This window comes from Podarcis raffonei, chromosome 5, assembly GCF_027172205.1.
Source record: "Podarcis raffonei isolate rPodRaf1 chromosome 5, rPodRaf1.pri, whole genome shotgun sequence".
NCBI classification, from domain to species: Eukaryota; Metazoa; Chordata; class Lepidosauria; order Squamata; family Lacertidae; genus Podarcis; species Podarcis raffonei.
In genome coordinates, this window is record NC_070606.1 from 53942611 (window position 1) to 53958956 (window position 16346).

The 16346-nt window shown below is 39.6% G+C and overlaps 1 protein-coding gene across 8 annotated transcripts in view; it reads right to left on the bottom strand.

The window, feature by feature from the left end:
• Positions 1–6257: 6257 nt before the first annotated feature.
• Positions 6258–16346, bottom strand: part of RBM20 (RNA binding motif protein 20) — a 107710-nt gene continuing 97621 nt past the window's right edge. For 7 of the 8 annotated variants that reach the window (XM_053389241.1, XM_053389240.1, XM_053389239.1 and 4 more), the window contains 4 exons: positions 15173–15809; positions 13985–14104; positions 12482–12603; positions 6258–9209 (listed from right to left, as the gene is read on the bottom strand). In XM_053389241.1, the coding sequence (XP_053245216.1) occupies positions 9105–9209; positions 12482–12603; positions 13985–14104; positions 15173–15809 (984 nt within the window). In that variant the 3' untranslated portion in view covers positions 6258–9104. Of the gene's footprint in view, positions 9210–12481; positions 12604–13984; positions 14124–15172; positions 15810–16346 lie in introns of those variants that run through there. The other variant, XM_053389242.1, reaches the window with a different exon arrangement.

Here is a 16346-nt window from a genome sequence, read left to right on the forward strand (position 1 = left end):
GGGGGGGTGCATCACAATGCTGTCTGGATTTGGGGCACTTAAATATGGCAACCCTAACTGCAAGTCACTTTAGGCCAGGGGTCAGCAAACGTTTTCAGCAGGGGGCCAGCCCACTGTCCCTCAGACCTTGTGGGGGGCAGGACTATATTTTGAAAAAATAATAATGAACGAATTCCTATGCCCCACAAATAACCCAGAGATGCATTTTAAATAAAAGCATACATTCTACTCATGTAAAAACACTAGGCAGGCCCCACAAATAACCCGGAGATGCATTTTAAATAAAAGCATACATTCTACTCATGTAAAAACACTAGGCAGGCCCCACAAATAACCCAGAGAGGCATTTTAAATAAAAGGATACATTCTACTCATGTAAAAACACAGATTCCCAGACCTGTCAGTGGGCCAGATTTAGAAGGCAATTGGGCCAGATCTGGCCCCCGGGCCTTAGTTTGCCTACCCATGCTTTAGGCACTTAACAGGTTCCCCAAGTGCTGGAACTGTAATTAGTGTCCTAGAAGCTGCCTTATAGCAGAGCTGTATCCTGTCTTAGGTGCTGTTGCATCTCTGATTTCACAGTACCACAGTCACACAGCAACCTTTTATTGAGTGTTGCGCCTATGGATCTATATAACATATTTATCATGACTGAGTCGTTCTGGAGATAAGTGTGCAAAACCTGTATGTGAAAGTTTGCAGCTGTGGAGAGCATGGTCATTTGGGCGTTTACTTTCTCCCTCAGTAATTAAGTGCAGAGCAATGGGTTTGCAAACAGTAACCGGTATTCATCAATCAGTCTTGGGATTTCAGTTATCAGTAAGAGAGTCTCAGTAGATTTGGGTGGGAAAACAACAGTTGCCTAGAGTTTCTAGGCATGTGATCTTCAAGGGCTCTGTTAGTTAGCTAAAACTGCTAACAATGGTGAAGATAGGACGAATACTTCATGCCTACTGATGATAAAGCCTTTGAGCTTTATATTATGAAGTTTTTCTTTCTTTGACTCAAGAAAATCTGATGGTGCATGCCCTAGGCAGAATAATGGTCTTTTGGGAGAGTGTGCAAGCTTTGAAGTTCATAGCATTTTTCTGCAGGATGTGGATGCTCATGGTGGCCAAAATGACCTAACTTTCCATCTTCTGAGATGGACAGTTGTGTGGCTGAATTGTGTTTTTTGGGGTTTGGGAGCCCACAAGAAGGCTTAGCAATAAGTTTATTCATATCATCGTATCTTTTTGTCTGGCTTGCACATTGGCCACAAGAAGGGCCTTATGAGATGACAGGATGACATTTGCTGCTGACATTTAAGATAAGGATCTAAGATAAGATTGTTATCCCAGTCCCCTCCGCTGAAAAGTCCTTGTTTGCTGCTGTGCCTTTTCCCATTTCTTCAGTCTCAACTAAAGAGTTAAGTTTCTTAGAAGGAAATCCGGATCCCTCTGTTTGGAAAAGATGTAATGTAATCAACAGAGGCTGCACATGATCCAGCATCCAAGCCAAGTGAAATCACCTGACTGATTCCAGTGCCACCTTTGCCAACTGTAATAAGCTTTCTTTGTTTTTTTTAACTGGGAAGTGGTGCTAAAATGTGATCAGCAGTTCAATATTGTCAACAAGTTCTAGGCAGAAGCAAGAGGAAGAAAAGAGTTATATTTTTTTTAAAAAATCTAAGTAGCCAGTAGCTGAAAGCTCTTGTATTTCTACAGGCAAACGTATGACATGACCCCCCGCCCCATCATAGAACTGTAGTGTTGGATGGGATCCAAAGGGTCATCTTGTCCGACCCCCAGCAATGCAGAAATCACAACTTAAGAATAGGCATCCAACCTCTGTTTAAAAATTTCCAATGAAGGAGAGTCCACCACCTTTCAATGTAGTCAGTTCCACTGTTGTACAGCTTACTGTCAGAAAGTTCTTCCCAATCACTCTTCATGAGATGATATCTTAAGGAGCTCCCTAGATATTATCACAATGGAAAGAAGAGCAGCAAACATTTAATTTGCCTAGGACAAAGAAAGCTCTTGGGCTAACCCTGTTTCTAGCCATCTCCAAGTGTTCAATTATCCTTGTCCTCAAACCCCCCAGGGCAAAATAATCTCACAGCTTCTTCCAACCCAAAGGCCTGGTAGGATGGCTTATAGCCATGGATTGCTAGCCAGCTGCACTGTTAATGGTCTTCTAATTGTAATAAGTTTACTTGTTTATCAATCATTGGCTTAAACAGAATGCACAGATACAATGAGTCATGTGCTAAATGCCACAAATGATATCATTTGCTACTAAGCACAGGTCTAGGCTGAGCATGTCTAGGCAATTCTCTTCCATCTAACTACTGACTTGGCATGCAACCTTAGGCCACTCACTTAATATCTCATCTTCTACCTGCTGCAGAACAATACTAATCATATACACCACATAAAAGTGCCATGCTTGCAATGATGCTTGCAATGCCTCTAACAACTGGGTACACCTGGGGGTATTTGGTAGCTCCAAAGTCCCGATGAGGACATCTAGCACATCTCAGATAGAAAGCTTTTATTAGAAGTAGGCTATGATTTTGTCCTAGGAAATTTTTCATGAATAATACAACAATGAATGTACAGGAAAAACAAGTTGCCAAAGAGCTGTTGAGAACCACCTTTCCCATTAAAACCTCTGGTCCTCCTGATGGTGATGGACTGCATTGGCCCAAACCAGCATGGCCAATGGTCAGGGATGATCGGTGGTGGAGTCCAACATCTGGAAAGCCACAGGTTCCCCACCCATGATTTACAGAAAAATTGTACATCACGTGCAGGTATTACTACTACTACTAGCTTACTGGTTCTTTCTCAAAGCAGAGCCCAGAGTGGCTAACAACAAATATAAAATACAACAAAAAAATCCTAAGAAACACAACATTAAAAATGAATTAACCAGCATAAAATACATTTACTCCAAACCAACACAGTCAGTTGCACAGTAGTATAAGCCAATAGAGCTGCCCTCCTTATGCTCCAAAGCCCAATACAAATAAATGTTTCAAGTTGGCATGTGAATGTAAATGGGAAACAATCTGATCTGTACTTGGAGTTTGCACATGAGATGCCACCACTAAGTATGCTCTACTGCATGTACCACCCTCCCTCTCCCTCTTCCAACCCAGAACATATTCATCAAAGTCACCAGCAGCAGAGTTTCCAGCCAATATTATGGTCTAGTCAGAAGTTGTGTTGTTTTTAAAAATTATTATTAATTTATTGCAACGTATTTCTGCTGTGGGGCATCACATGAATCTTCAAGCAGGTTTCAAGGCAGGGAGATAGGACGAAGGGGGCAGGATAGGAAGTAGACACAGGAACTAGAGGCAGGCTAGTGGAAACCTGAAAGGGGCAACACCTGTGGCAAACCCCACAGGACCTAAGCCAGGAGAGGTGTTGCCGAACTTCATTTTCCCACTCCGTCTTTAGCTTACTTTGGTAGAGGCACTTCTCCATTACTGGGCAAAATTAAGAGATCCTGGTCCAGCTCCACCACTTAGTTCAAAGCTGTGATTACAGGCTGCATGGGTGGCCTATTCATTTCATGCTCCAACACAAACATGGCTTTTCTCTTGAAACACCCAGTTACTCCTCACAGTGCTTGTAGAGTCTCTCTGCTTTGTTTGAAGCAGACTGTGATACCACAGTAGGTGAAAATGGGGACATGGCATCAATTCTTAATTCACCTATTTTTCTTGCCTTGAAAGATGACACTGGAGGACAATAACGGCAAGTTCCCACTTTCACCTCAACACACTGTTACATGATTTGGATCTGCCAGCATGCCATAGCTATGTGACATACGACTGTGTTTTCAGTGCTGTAATCAGTTCCATTTGTGCAACTTCACTTTTTGCAGCCAGGCCAGGTTTCCCGTCAACAGATGCAGATCTTTCAGCTGAGGCAACACCCTCCCCTCTAGTTCAAGGTAAGCGTCTGTGGCCACCAGCTGGCTGCTATCTGTTGAAGATAAGCTTAAGTAAGCCAAGCTGCTTTGCCAAGCCTACCAACAACAGAATCAGTTGCTACTTCTTTCTTCTCTTTTAAGACCAGAACAAAGAATACATGTTCAGACAAGTTCCAAAAAGCCTCAAGGAGAGATTTCATAACCCAAGATACAACAGATCCCAAGTTTTGGAACGATGAAGGGTAAATGTTATGCCAAGGGAAGGTGACATTTGCATCACAGGCCCCACCTAGCACCTGGTGGAAGAACTTGGTAATTACCGTATTTTTTGCTCTATAAAAGTAAGGGGAAATGTGTGTGCGTCTTATGGAGCGAATGCAGGCTGTGCAGCTATCCCAGAAGCCAGAACAGCAAGAGGGATTGCTGCTTTCACTGCGCAGCGATCCCTCTTGCTGTTCTGGCTTCTGAAATTCAGAATATTTTTTTTCTTGTTTTCCTCCTCCAAAAACTATGTGCGTCTTGCGGTCTGGTGCGTCTTATAGAGCGAAAAATACGGTAACTAGTACCTGCTTAATGGGTTGCAGTACATGGAAACAGGCTATAACTTGTTTAATGTAGCATGAGGTCTCATTCCTGACTGAGCTGAGTTAGAGGAAATGGTGTATGCCATTGGCAAATGTTGATCTGATATTGGGTTTGGGTCACCTTATCCGTTACTGAATCTGAATCAATATGGTTTACTGATTGCGTGTCTTCTGCTTTCTGAAGGTCAGCTCTGTGGCTTAGTGGGAAAGCAGTAGCGTTGACCGGTCAAGTTTAATCAGATGCGTAATATTTGCCCTACAAACAAAGATGACTGGACAAAAAGCCACTTTGGCTTTCATGCCCACAAGGATAATTAATAAATGGAAGGGCAATGCAATGTAGACTGAAGTAGAACTATTACGGCCTGCAGCCCAGTTTCTTCACAGTTCCCTGTTCCCTGTGCAGCAAGCAGGGATTTGGGCCTTATTCCACAGCAGATGGGAGCAGAGGATGAGAACGGTCTTTAATTGACGAACTATGTGGAAGCATGGCATCTGCACACTTTCCAATTGCCTTGCAAACTTAGTTTACAGGGCTTCCACCTAGCAACTTCAACAAAAACTTTCAGGGTTCGAAACTGCAGAAGTGAAATCATTCCCAATAATCTGTGGGTAGCAATCTGATTTTTAGGAACTTAAAAATCTTGCTGTTACGGTTTAGGCTGCTGTAGAACACATGGTTTGCATTCCTCCACAGTGCTGCTTCCGAAGTGCTTCCAGTCTACACAGCAATGGAATTTGTGTCTTAAAAATACACACACAAGACTGCAATGCAAAAAACAACAACACACACCCTAAAATGCAAGAATGCATAAAACCTAAAAGTCTCCGCATCGCATCTGGTACGTAACTCCTAAACGCCACATTTGAGTATCAGTTTCAAAACCAGTGAAATGTAGCTAATAGACATTCATTCACAAATATGCATCAAGTAAAATTATGAAATTCAAATTATTTATCCAAGAGATAATTGGATTGTACAGCAGTTTGCCACTGGTATTTTAAATGTACTATTTCATATACAATGTTAGATTAAAAGCTGAAATACTGACTCATGTCATTGCTGCAATAATTAACTGTCCAGTAGGGGGAATACAATATACATATCAAATCTAAAAAAGGAAAAGCAATATATTTTAATAAAATGGAAAAGGAAAAAAAGACTTAAAAATGGGGACAAGAATGAATTTCACCTGACTTATTTCTTTAGCACTACACAGGAAAGTTATTTGAGGTTCCTGTAAAAAGAAGTGTGTTTTAGTAAGCTTTCATCTATATCCCCTACCCCATAATACCTGCTTAAGGCCAGTTTACAGAGTTCTTTTCTTCTGACACATGAACAGTTAAATCTTCAAGCCATACCCTGATGTGCCACAGTTATGATATGAACATGATTATAGCTAGGGTCAGGCTTTGTTCTGGAACGACCTTCTGAATGCCTTGGCCTGGATGCAGACAAACAAAATGTTTGTTTGAGCAGTAGAGGCACCTGTCCTGGGCTTTGCATTTGTCCATCTCACTTGCAGAATCAGGATGAGAACACTGTGAAGTCTGGACCCTGCATGTTAGCTTAAACAAATTAAGCTTAAATATTTTGTTTGCATTGCGTGGAAAGGATCTGGGGGAACAGGATGTGATCTTGCAGCTTGCTCCTGACCTCCACACTGTAATTAAAAGGATCAGTAGCATTACATCTACAGAGAGAGGCATGTGCCATTGAAAGAAAAGATCACCAGTTCTTGCATAGCCATTAAAATTCTCTTTATTACAATAATTTGTCCATTTTAATAAACACAATTTGAAATCTCAGGTACACAGAGCAATTAAAACTTGTGATGCTTCCTAAATAACTTAAATTCTAATACATTCTAAATGTTTACAAGCCAATGATTAAACAAGATTGTGTGAACTCAATAAATAGTAACGTCTGGTCCAGTTCAAGTATATACCAACAAACACAGACTTACAGAGACAGAAAAACCCTGAAAGCCTGATACTAAACTAGTGTGCAGGCCAGTAGCATAGTTGTCAAGTTTTTGGGGGGGGGGCAATTCTTAGATTCTTTGGTTTTAGAATGAAAAATAATAATACATGGGATACTTAACACCCATTACAGTAGTAAGTAAAGACAAATAAGAAATTATTACTAGTTCTAAATACTTTAAAAAAATTATCTGAGATATTTTGCAACACTTTATAAATAAGAAAGCTTTTTACATAGTAGTAATAAATAGTCTGCATTGTGCTATACATACAACTTAATGTGTACAAATGACATTTGTGAAGAATTCAGTCAGGTATGAAAGTAGCATTTCTTAAGTTTCAGATTTTTGGTGCAAAAATTCCAAGCCAAGGTGGCCCATTGTTGCAAGAGAAGAGCCTCCCACCTCCACAGCTATGTGTGGTTATCTCCCAGCAGGATATGCATACTTCATTGGGAACTGCCCATGTCAGCATTTTTACTGATGGCAAAATAAAGATCTCCATGTTCCCTCCACAGATTAATTATGACTTTCCTGTAACAGTGCAAGAGTATTCATATTTCTAAAAGCCAGCCGTAAACATTTATTTCTTTTATTGCTGGTTTTCATTTTTCTATTTTAAGAGACTTAAAACTCTCTTATCCACCTTTGAAATTTTTATGCTGAAAGGTGGAATAAAATGTTTTAAAGTGGATGGATGCAAAGTTCAGTACACCTGATACGTGGGATTAGATGTGTGCTTGAAAGCCATGTCTGCCCCTGCCTCTTACTTACATTGCCTAGCCGAAGGTCAGGACCTCAAAGGCTCTAAAGTTTATGAATCTGAAATGTGCTGTTTGACCTCATCTCTGATGGTAATAAATGGAATGTTTCTGCCATTTAATGAAATGGAACCTAGCCTAGTGACAGCACACACTTACAAGATAACAAAGAAAGTTAACTGAAGATGCTGGTTCCATTTCCTCCCACAAAAAAACATTTTAATATGAAACAGGTAATATATTTTTATTGGGAGATCTTGGCAACTGGGCGATTTTTTTGTGTTAATTTACTCATAGATAAGAAAATGCTTAAAGGTGCCAATAGCAAGAAAATATAATATGGTAAACTTTATGAAGGCAGTGAATGATGGGAAGATACATTCACAGATATTTTCCCTATAATTTCTCAAATTTTCTTTAAAAACATTAAAAAAAAGAAATGCAACAAATACACTTGCTCTGATTTTAGATATGGCTCAGCAACTCAAATGGTACCTGGTACATTTTTAAAAAGATCATCCTGTGATTAATGCTACTAACAGTTTTACAGAATCTATGCATTTTACCACTCCAAGCCTTACTAAAACAACAAAAAAGTAAAGCAGTTTACTTTAGTGGAACTCTGGGTGATATAAACACACATATTGCTGAAACACAACTATAATAATACTATACTGGGCACCTATATCATCAACATAGAAATTAATGGAAGTGAAATTCAAAGTCTGCTCAGAGCTTTAGCTGATCAATCATTAAAAACATTTTAATTAATTTAGATGGTGTGTCTGATCAACTGGGCAAATGCAGGATATTTTTTCTTTAACTGTATATCTGCCTTTCTTCCATTATGCAACTCAAAGCATACCAGATGCTCCTCAATCATTTCCCCATGCAGGCACAGACCACACCCAACCTGCTTAGTTTCAGCAAGGCTGCTGCATCTTGTGTTTTCTACCATGCCCTGGGACCAAACCTTCCCACCATCATGTGCCACCACCTCCCTCCTGCATCCCTCATTGCACATTCTAAGATGGTGCAACAAGTATGTTCATCATCTGAGACAAAGGAAGATGTCCCTACTTTAGGACTTCTTTTATTCATGTGCAAATTTATGCAGACTTAATACACTTATACTGTCAGTCGACTAAGGTTTCTTAAATTGGGTGATGGCTCTGAGTGAAACAAAATTAAGTGCCTGGTTTATTTCTAAAATTAGGAAGAATAAAACCTTAAGGAAAGAAGAGAAGAGATAAGTAATCCTACCAGAGGCAAAACGTGGAACATATTTAGTCTTCTGAAATGTTGTCAAGGCACTGAAGGGGGAAAGGGCTTCACTGCTTCTGCCCCACCCCCACCCCAATGTAGATTGTAAGCCCTTTGAATATATGAACTGTGAGTATTTCATACAAGACATGGATATTGTTATCATCTGATTGAACCCATGTTATCAGCAGTAACACAACAATAACTTATAGATGTACTTACAAGACCCGTAGTTCGCTGCTGGACTAGGTGATGTAAATAAAAGTATTTTAACCAAGGATTTTTCAGGTTATTTCTTCCTCACTCCCAGAATATTTTCACTAAACAATTTACCTGAACCAACACTGAGAGAATCCCTGAGAATTCTAGTTTAAAGAGAGCTGTTGTGCCTATTACAGGCTGAGAAAGTGGAGCTTTACTGCTATCAGATATGTCACTTTGCTTCACTGTATTTCAGACATTGTTTTTAAATGGTGCTGTCAGTGTAGATGCATAGAACAAGCTTCTCACTATGCTTGCCTTTCAACAGTGCAAACAAAAGGTGCATAAGCAGGATCAGCAGAAAACCATTAGTGTTCACCTCATAGTTATTTCTCCTCAAAGTGAGGGACAATCCCATTATCATCTTGTGGCAAACTGCTTTCTTTCTCATTCATCTTCAGATTCTCTTCTGCAAGCTGGGATAGGTACTTCTGTGGTGAATGAAATAATGGAAATATAGGTAATTTGATTTTCAACCATATAACTTCATGCCTTCAAGCCACTGCCACAAATGCTTATGTCACTCTATAGGGCTGAAGATGCCTTGAGGGATAGGCTCAGCTAGTAGAGCATGGGACTCTTAATCTCAGAGTCATGGGTTTGAGCCCCATGTTTGGTGAAAGATTCCTGCATTGCAGGGGATTGGACTAGATGATCCTCGTGGTCCCTTCCAACTCTATGAGGTCCCTTCCAACAGTTCTATGATTCTAATGCTCACATAACTCCTAAAATGGAGGAAATACCAATATGATATCTAGGCCCAAAAACAGAAGTCAGCATAACCAGGCATTTACCAAGGCTCACATGCCACCAAAGGACCCCACAGCTGAATGAAAGATTATTTTACACCACATCTTATTACTGTTGATCTGCCTGCAACCTCACCTCATGCCCAACAGGAAGAAAACACTACCTATTTTGCCACCGAAAGGAACAGGTGGACAGGAACTAGCTAGGGATGAGAAATACTGCCACAGCAGTGGCTGTGAGCTTGTAGGAACAGCTGTCCTCTTTTTCCTCATAACTAGGTTGCTTTGTCAGCTTGCACCTCTGAGCAGTGCAAGGAGGGGGAGCCACATCATTAGTATTTAGCTAAACGTTAATTCACTATTGGTTTGTTCTGTAACAATAGCTCTGTTCAGAGCTTGATTTGAACAAGGTCTAAACTTGGGAACATGTGAAGTATTAAAGCAAAGTACTTCTGAATATGTGTAGCGAGTCTTCTCCCATCAAACTGAGTAATAATCCCATGAATATACTGTCCACATTATTTGCAGTACCAGGAAAGGAAGTGAAACACACCAGTCAATATGACATTTATAAAGTTCATAATGTCCAGCCATTCTAGTGCTCAGCCATGAAGGAGAGTAGGATAGCCCATCTAAGAGTTGCTTCACACAACATACATATACACAGCATGTTTTAGATATATATTTGAGATGGAATTGTGTACACACAAATATGTTTTCCCACCACACATATCATTCATATAGAAATGCCAGGGAATTGGGATTGATGTGGCTTCATGCTGCCTTGTACACCTAATAGTCAATGCAGGGTTGTTGTTATATAATGGCAGTGAAACCGTTTAGAAACTGCATCTAGAATCAGGGCCAGTTTATCTATTGCATTTGGTATTAAGGGGAGGTGGTGGCTCTCCTATTAATTCCCTTACCCCTCCCCACTTTATGGCCCTACTTTTGTAGCAGGAAGGGTGCTTCACATCATTTCTGATTAGCCCCCAACTCCTACATGCCAAGCTGCAACAGCAACTATGAACCACACATGACGTCACTTCTCTTCTGCTACTCAATGACATCACAGCCTTACACAGGGCAGTGCTCTTAGTATAGACCAGCTGTGCACCTAATGAGAAGCTGGATTCAGTATAAATGCACACAAGGGGTGTGGTGAAGCTGACAACTGTCTAAGTGCTGCTTCTCCTGACTCGCTGCCAAGGAAATGCCAGTTACTTCACGCTCTTAAAAAGAGATTCATCTGTTGCTTAGGTTCACTAAAACCATTAATGTATATAGACTTTTAATGAGCAAATGCATATTTTTCCATCTATTTAAAACTGCTTTGGTCTTGGATTAGTGGCTGCCCTAAAGGGAGAAAAAGAATCCCGAAGGCAAGCCTTTCACCTGTTGCCATCTCCCCTTTCACTTAGACTTGTGCGTGACTTGCTACCGTGCTCTACACAGCATTCTGTATTAACTTGCAGCATGCACTTCATTTTCTAGAGAAAGGCCAAGGCTGGGTGACAGTTAATCTTCTCGTGATGTGTAACAATTTGATGCGCAATGACTTTTGATATGTGCAGCAAGGGAATTGAACCAAAGCTCTTTAGCTTCTAGTTGGTTTTGACAACTTGCGAGATTTAACAGAGGGCCTTAACTGTAATCACACAAAATATAGAGGTCTGAAATGGCCAGAATTTATGATGAAAACAGCAATGGAAGTTCTTGAAAGTCAGAGCAGAGAGCTGTAGGCAAACACATATCCAAATAGAAAAGGCTTATTTATCTGAAACAGAAGTATGCAACATGGGGTTACAGTAAATCTTCAGCTCTTGTTATCTATAGGTTGTTGTTCTGTACCAGAAAATTTCAGTGACATACTTCTTTATTCACTTCATTTGACACGTAAGATATATATCTAAACCGCCCTGTGATCTTTGGATGAAGAGCAGTATATAAATTTAATATAAATAAATACATTTTGAAAGAAGAAAGCAAAGAGAGAAAAGGTGGATTTCAGAAAGTGAATTGGGTGTGATTGCATTAAGACCAGTGCTTTTTAGTTATTAGAGATATAGGAGGAGTTCATTTGGTCTGCTTTGTTAGTAGATCAACAGAATTCTACGTTCCTGAACTTGCTTGCAGATTGGAAGACTACTATTAATTGGATTATGCAATTCTCTAGATTTTGTGCTGCGGTTAGAGGAAATTAATCAAAATACATTGAAATGCATTGAAAAATGTGTACTTCACAGGCAGAGAGTGTTCAAAATGTGTACAATTTACATGTAGGCTTAGAATGTTCACAGAATGAACTTAGACTCATACACCCATCTCTTCTCACTGCTGTCTTATACTAGGTGTTCAGTACTGAACTCAACAGCTAACAATCAATATCCCATTATTTGTACATGATGTACAGCACACATACTCATATACTCCCTGCTGACAATGACTGCACTGCCTATAGATGTTCAACCAGGCACCCACCAAGCTGAGGATGTTCCAAAACACCTAGGTAACAGGTAGGAAGGAAGCCAGACACCCCTGCATCATGCTTCTTCCCAGAGCATAGATGCCATGGCTTCAGCCACCCTTAGGAGGTGCTTTACTAGAAACAATTTCTAAGCTTTGCCATGGCTGCTATAACTCCTAAGGCTCCAGGAAAAGAAGCTTGAAAGGTTGATCCTAGAGGGCAAGACTGATCCATCCCCCTAATCTGTGTCATTTTTTTTGCCATAGTTGAATACTGCCCATAAACTATAAAATGCTGCAATAAATGAGCTGTAGAACTGAAAAATGGGTTGAAAATAATCTAACTTGGATTCACAAGTAGACAGTGGTAAGTGCTTCACATCACAAGGGTGGTGAACATGCAGTAGTGCAGGAGGTATGCACCAAAACTTGTTTATGCGTGCCATTACATTTCAGATACTAATTTGCATGAATAAATCAGTTGTTACCTGAAGATTTTTGTAGTGAACAGTACTTCTGCAATGACGAGTCTTTGCTATCTCCTCATTTGTATAGAAAAGTCCACAGAGTTTGCAGTAAAAGCCAGTTCTGGGCACAACGAATTCCATGCCTATAAAACAATATTGACTTGCAATTATTACCAGGGGGTGGGGTGGGGTGGGAATCAGATAGCCTTATAAAGAAAATTCCTTTCCATGGAGAGAAAAATGGTCGAACTTATTTTGGCGTCACCGGAATTTATTAAAGTACAGTGCTTTCACTTCTCAGATATTTATAATTTCTCTATCAAAAATAATATAGAGTAATGTAGCATAGGAGGCTGCCCTATATAGAGTCAGACCATGGGTCCATTGTCTCTCACTAGTGGTCTTGGCTAAGTCACTTTTTCTTACTCTCTCTCCCACCTGACTGTGCCATGTGCCAGCCCTTCCCGTAACCTAGGGAATTGTGGTTGTCCTATTAGTCAGCCTTTAGGTCTAACCTGGTTGTCAATGAGGAGGCTGATCTGGTCTGTATTACTGAGTTTTGGGTGGGTGAACAGGGTGGAGTTGGTCTCACCCAGCTGTACCCACCTGTGGAGCACTAGGGCAGACTTGAAGGCTGGGGAGGGAGAGTTGCTGTGGTCTATAGAAATTCTCTCTCTCCAGGCTCTCTGTCCAGTGGAGGCCTTTTAAAGTCTGTGTGTGTGTTATTGTGTTTTTTTTTGTTATTACTTTATATATTTTTGTGTCTTTATATTGTAAACAACTCTGTGATCTTCAGATGAAGGGTGGTATAGAGTGAATGAATGAGTGAATGAATAAAGATAATGCAGGCCTTGTGCTGCCAGAATGGTTGAAGGTAGTTTAAATGGATCAGGTGACAGGTCTGATATACATTCAAGAGGTGAAGATAAGCTGTCATGAATTATTAAATAGATGGGCACATTCTGTCACATATTAAAAATGATGCTTATTTTAAGTATCTGTCTTTAGAGATGTACTTTTTTTTGTCTGATAACAATGAGTGATATTTATGTTAAGTTTATCTTTTATACTTGTCATGGATTGTATTTTTGCAGGGTATTGTATATGCATTAATAATAAATAGAAGTTTTAAAATATTGACCTACCTTGCAGTCTTCTTATTAACAATTACATAACGTAATTCACGAGAAGGGCTTTGAACACCAAGTTACTGACTAAATAGAGGCTCACCCCCTGTATTTGACATCTCTGTCCCAGTTTCAATGCTATTCAGTGCCTCTGGAGAAAATCAGAAGGTTGACTTGACTCTGTCTATTTTTAATTTATTATTTCCCCTTATGTCCCTAACCTGACTAAACACTGCTATTAATATATTGCCTAATGCCAACTGAGTGAGAGCAACAGAAACTTCTCTTTTCAGAAGCTAGTAACTCTTTTAAATAATCTGAAACAGATACCATGGTATTCTTGCAAAACAAATGTATTGTAAAGAGTTAAATGTTTATCGCTTATAATAAGACATACCTAGGGGAATGCTGAGCTCCGTAAAAACATCTTCTTGTTCCCATGATGGTGAAAAGTAAGATCTTTTGGATTCTACCTCTGGGAAGTCAGTAGTTTTCATTTCCTGATACCTACAATTTGCTTTGAAAGCAAAAGCACACTGAGTAAAATCAGTTTCCATGCAATATTTATAACCTGAACCCAACATATTTTCTAGATCAATCCAGTGTTGCTTCTACACTAAATATCCCCCCCATCAAGTTTTAAAGAGAATTCAGATGACATGGTTGACATACATTGCATTCCAGTGTTTTTTGGGAGGTACAATGTATATACATATCCTCTCTTGCTTCAGACCTCAATAAGGAATAGCTATAATTTTTAGGTGAACAGATGGCAACTCTAGGCTTTAGAAGTTGGCAAGCTATATGAGGTTTGAAGATCTGTCAGAAGGACTCCTACAATCTGAGCCTCAGTTATTGAGAAGAGAAACATGATAGTTTGCCAAAAGTAACAGGTTGTTTTGTGCTGTGCCTGTATGGGACACATTTGAATTCAAATTGTCACAAAGATCAGCTAGATAAAGATATTTGAAGTTAGCTGTGTCTTGAGGCTATACAACATCTGAACCACAATCCCACTGTTTGAATACCAGCTACAGCCATGGCCTTTGACTAGAACAATAAATTCTGAACTATTAACATAAATCATGAACAAAGAAACATATGGGTAACAAAAACAAATCAGGGAAAATAAATTATTATGCTCTGGCATGAAAAAAGAATGAAATGTGGCAATCCCAAAAGCCATTTCATGCCAAATTAATCTTTTAAAGATATCTAAGGAATATTTTTTTATCAACCAGACATAAATAATTTAGTTCTTGACCTGGTCTTCCCATTAACAATTCTAAGTAATTTAAGCTGGGTGCTCCAAAGGTTCAGCTCAACTTGTATGAACCCAGAAGTGACCATAATAACGGATGTCTCTTCCAGAACACTTGCTTGATACATATCTAATTTCCTTGACACAACTGAATAAGAAGCTTAATTTTGACAGTCCTGTTCTTCAACTGAGTTTCTTCCTAGGAAAATCACAACGCTTTGAACAATGTTTACTCTTAATGACAAAATAACTAAAAACACTGAACAGAAAAAGGACAACAAAACTGATCTAGCAAAGGGAGAGAAGGAAAAATATACTAGTTACCCGGTGCCTTTTGATGTTCCTGACTTCCACAGCTTGTTTCCTCCTGGGAGTTTTTTACCAGCATTTCCATAGCTTTTCTACTCTCGCTTTCTAATGATTCCATTGCTTTATCATCACCTTCGAGTGTGTCATTCGGCTGGAAGAGCTCTTCTTTTGGAGGATCAGAAGACACACACTGCTCTTCCATCCTTAAATGAATGTTAGTGCTTTCTGTTATTTTTCTTTGCTTAACATGGTAATCAGAATCCCTTAGAGGTCTGTCTTCTTGCAATTCATCTGGCTTCTGCTCAGTGTCCAGATTTAGATGTAGTGCTTTATCAGCTGCATTATCACCTTCAGAGCCAGGGAGATCTCCTGCGTTTTCCTCTTCTGACCCTAAGCTTGATTCCATTGCATTTGATTTGTTTTTACTTCCACTTAATAAGCTGTGCTCATTCTTCACCTGTAATCCAGCAGCTAAAGAACTCACTAAAGGACATTCTTGGTCTTTCTGACCTACTGTTACTATTTCTTCAAGTTCCGTTATATCCGGTTCCATTATAAGGTCGTCTTCTCCCACCTCATCTACAGTTACAAGCTCTTCCATATTAGTTGGATACCAGGTCTCAGCTTCCATCTCACTTCCGCTCTCCCAGTCCTGTAACAAAGATGTACATCCCATTGTCAATATGTCAATAAAGAGGATATTATTGGAGGTCCAGTTCAGATGCAACAACACACCATGGTTCATTATTTTAATAATGAGTCACAGCAAGTCACAGGCTAACACGTTCCTTCTCTCCCCTCTCATCATCATCATTATTATTATTATTATGCACATGTGGAGATTGAAAACTTCTGCTTCCCCCTTTTTAAAAATGCTGTTTTTATTTATTTTCATAGAACAGAAGATAAATTTTGAGAAAACAATTCTTATAACAGTAAAGAACAAGTAACTTGTCCTGATAAAACTATGGACTTTTATCATGCCATGTGTTAAGGTTTCATTTGATTGCTCTAAGAGATCACACCTTTTGTATTCGGGTTTGTAGACCAAGATGGTTACCATATACAGGTCCTGCACATTGCACTAATACTAAAGCCCAGGTATTTTTCTCTCTTGGCACCAGCAGTTGTTTTTAATCCAATTTCTCTACTCTATTATAAGCTCCTCCAGATTCCATGCCTGTGCATA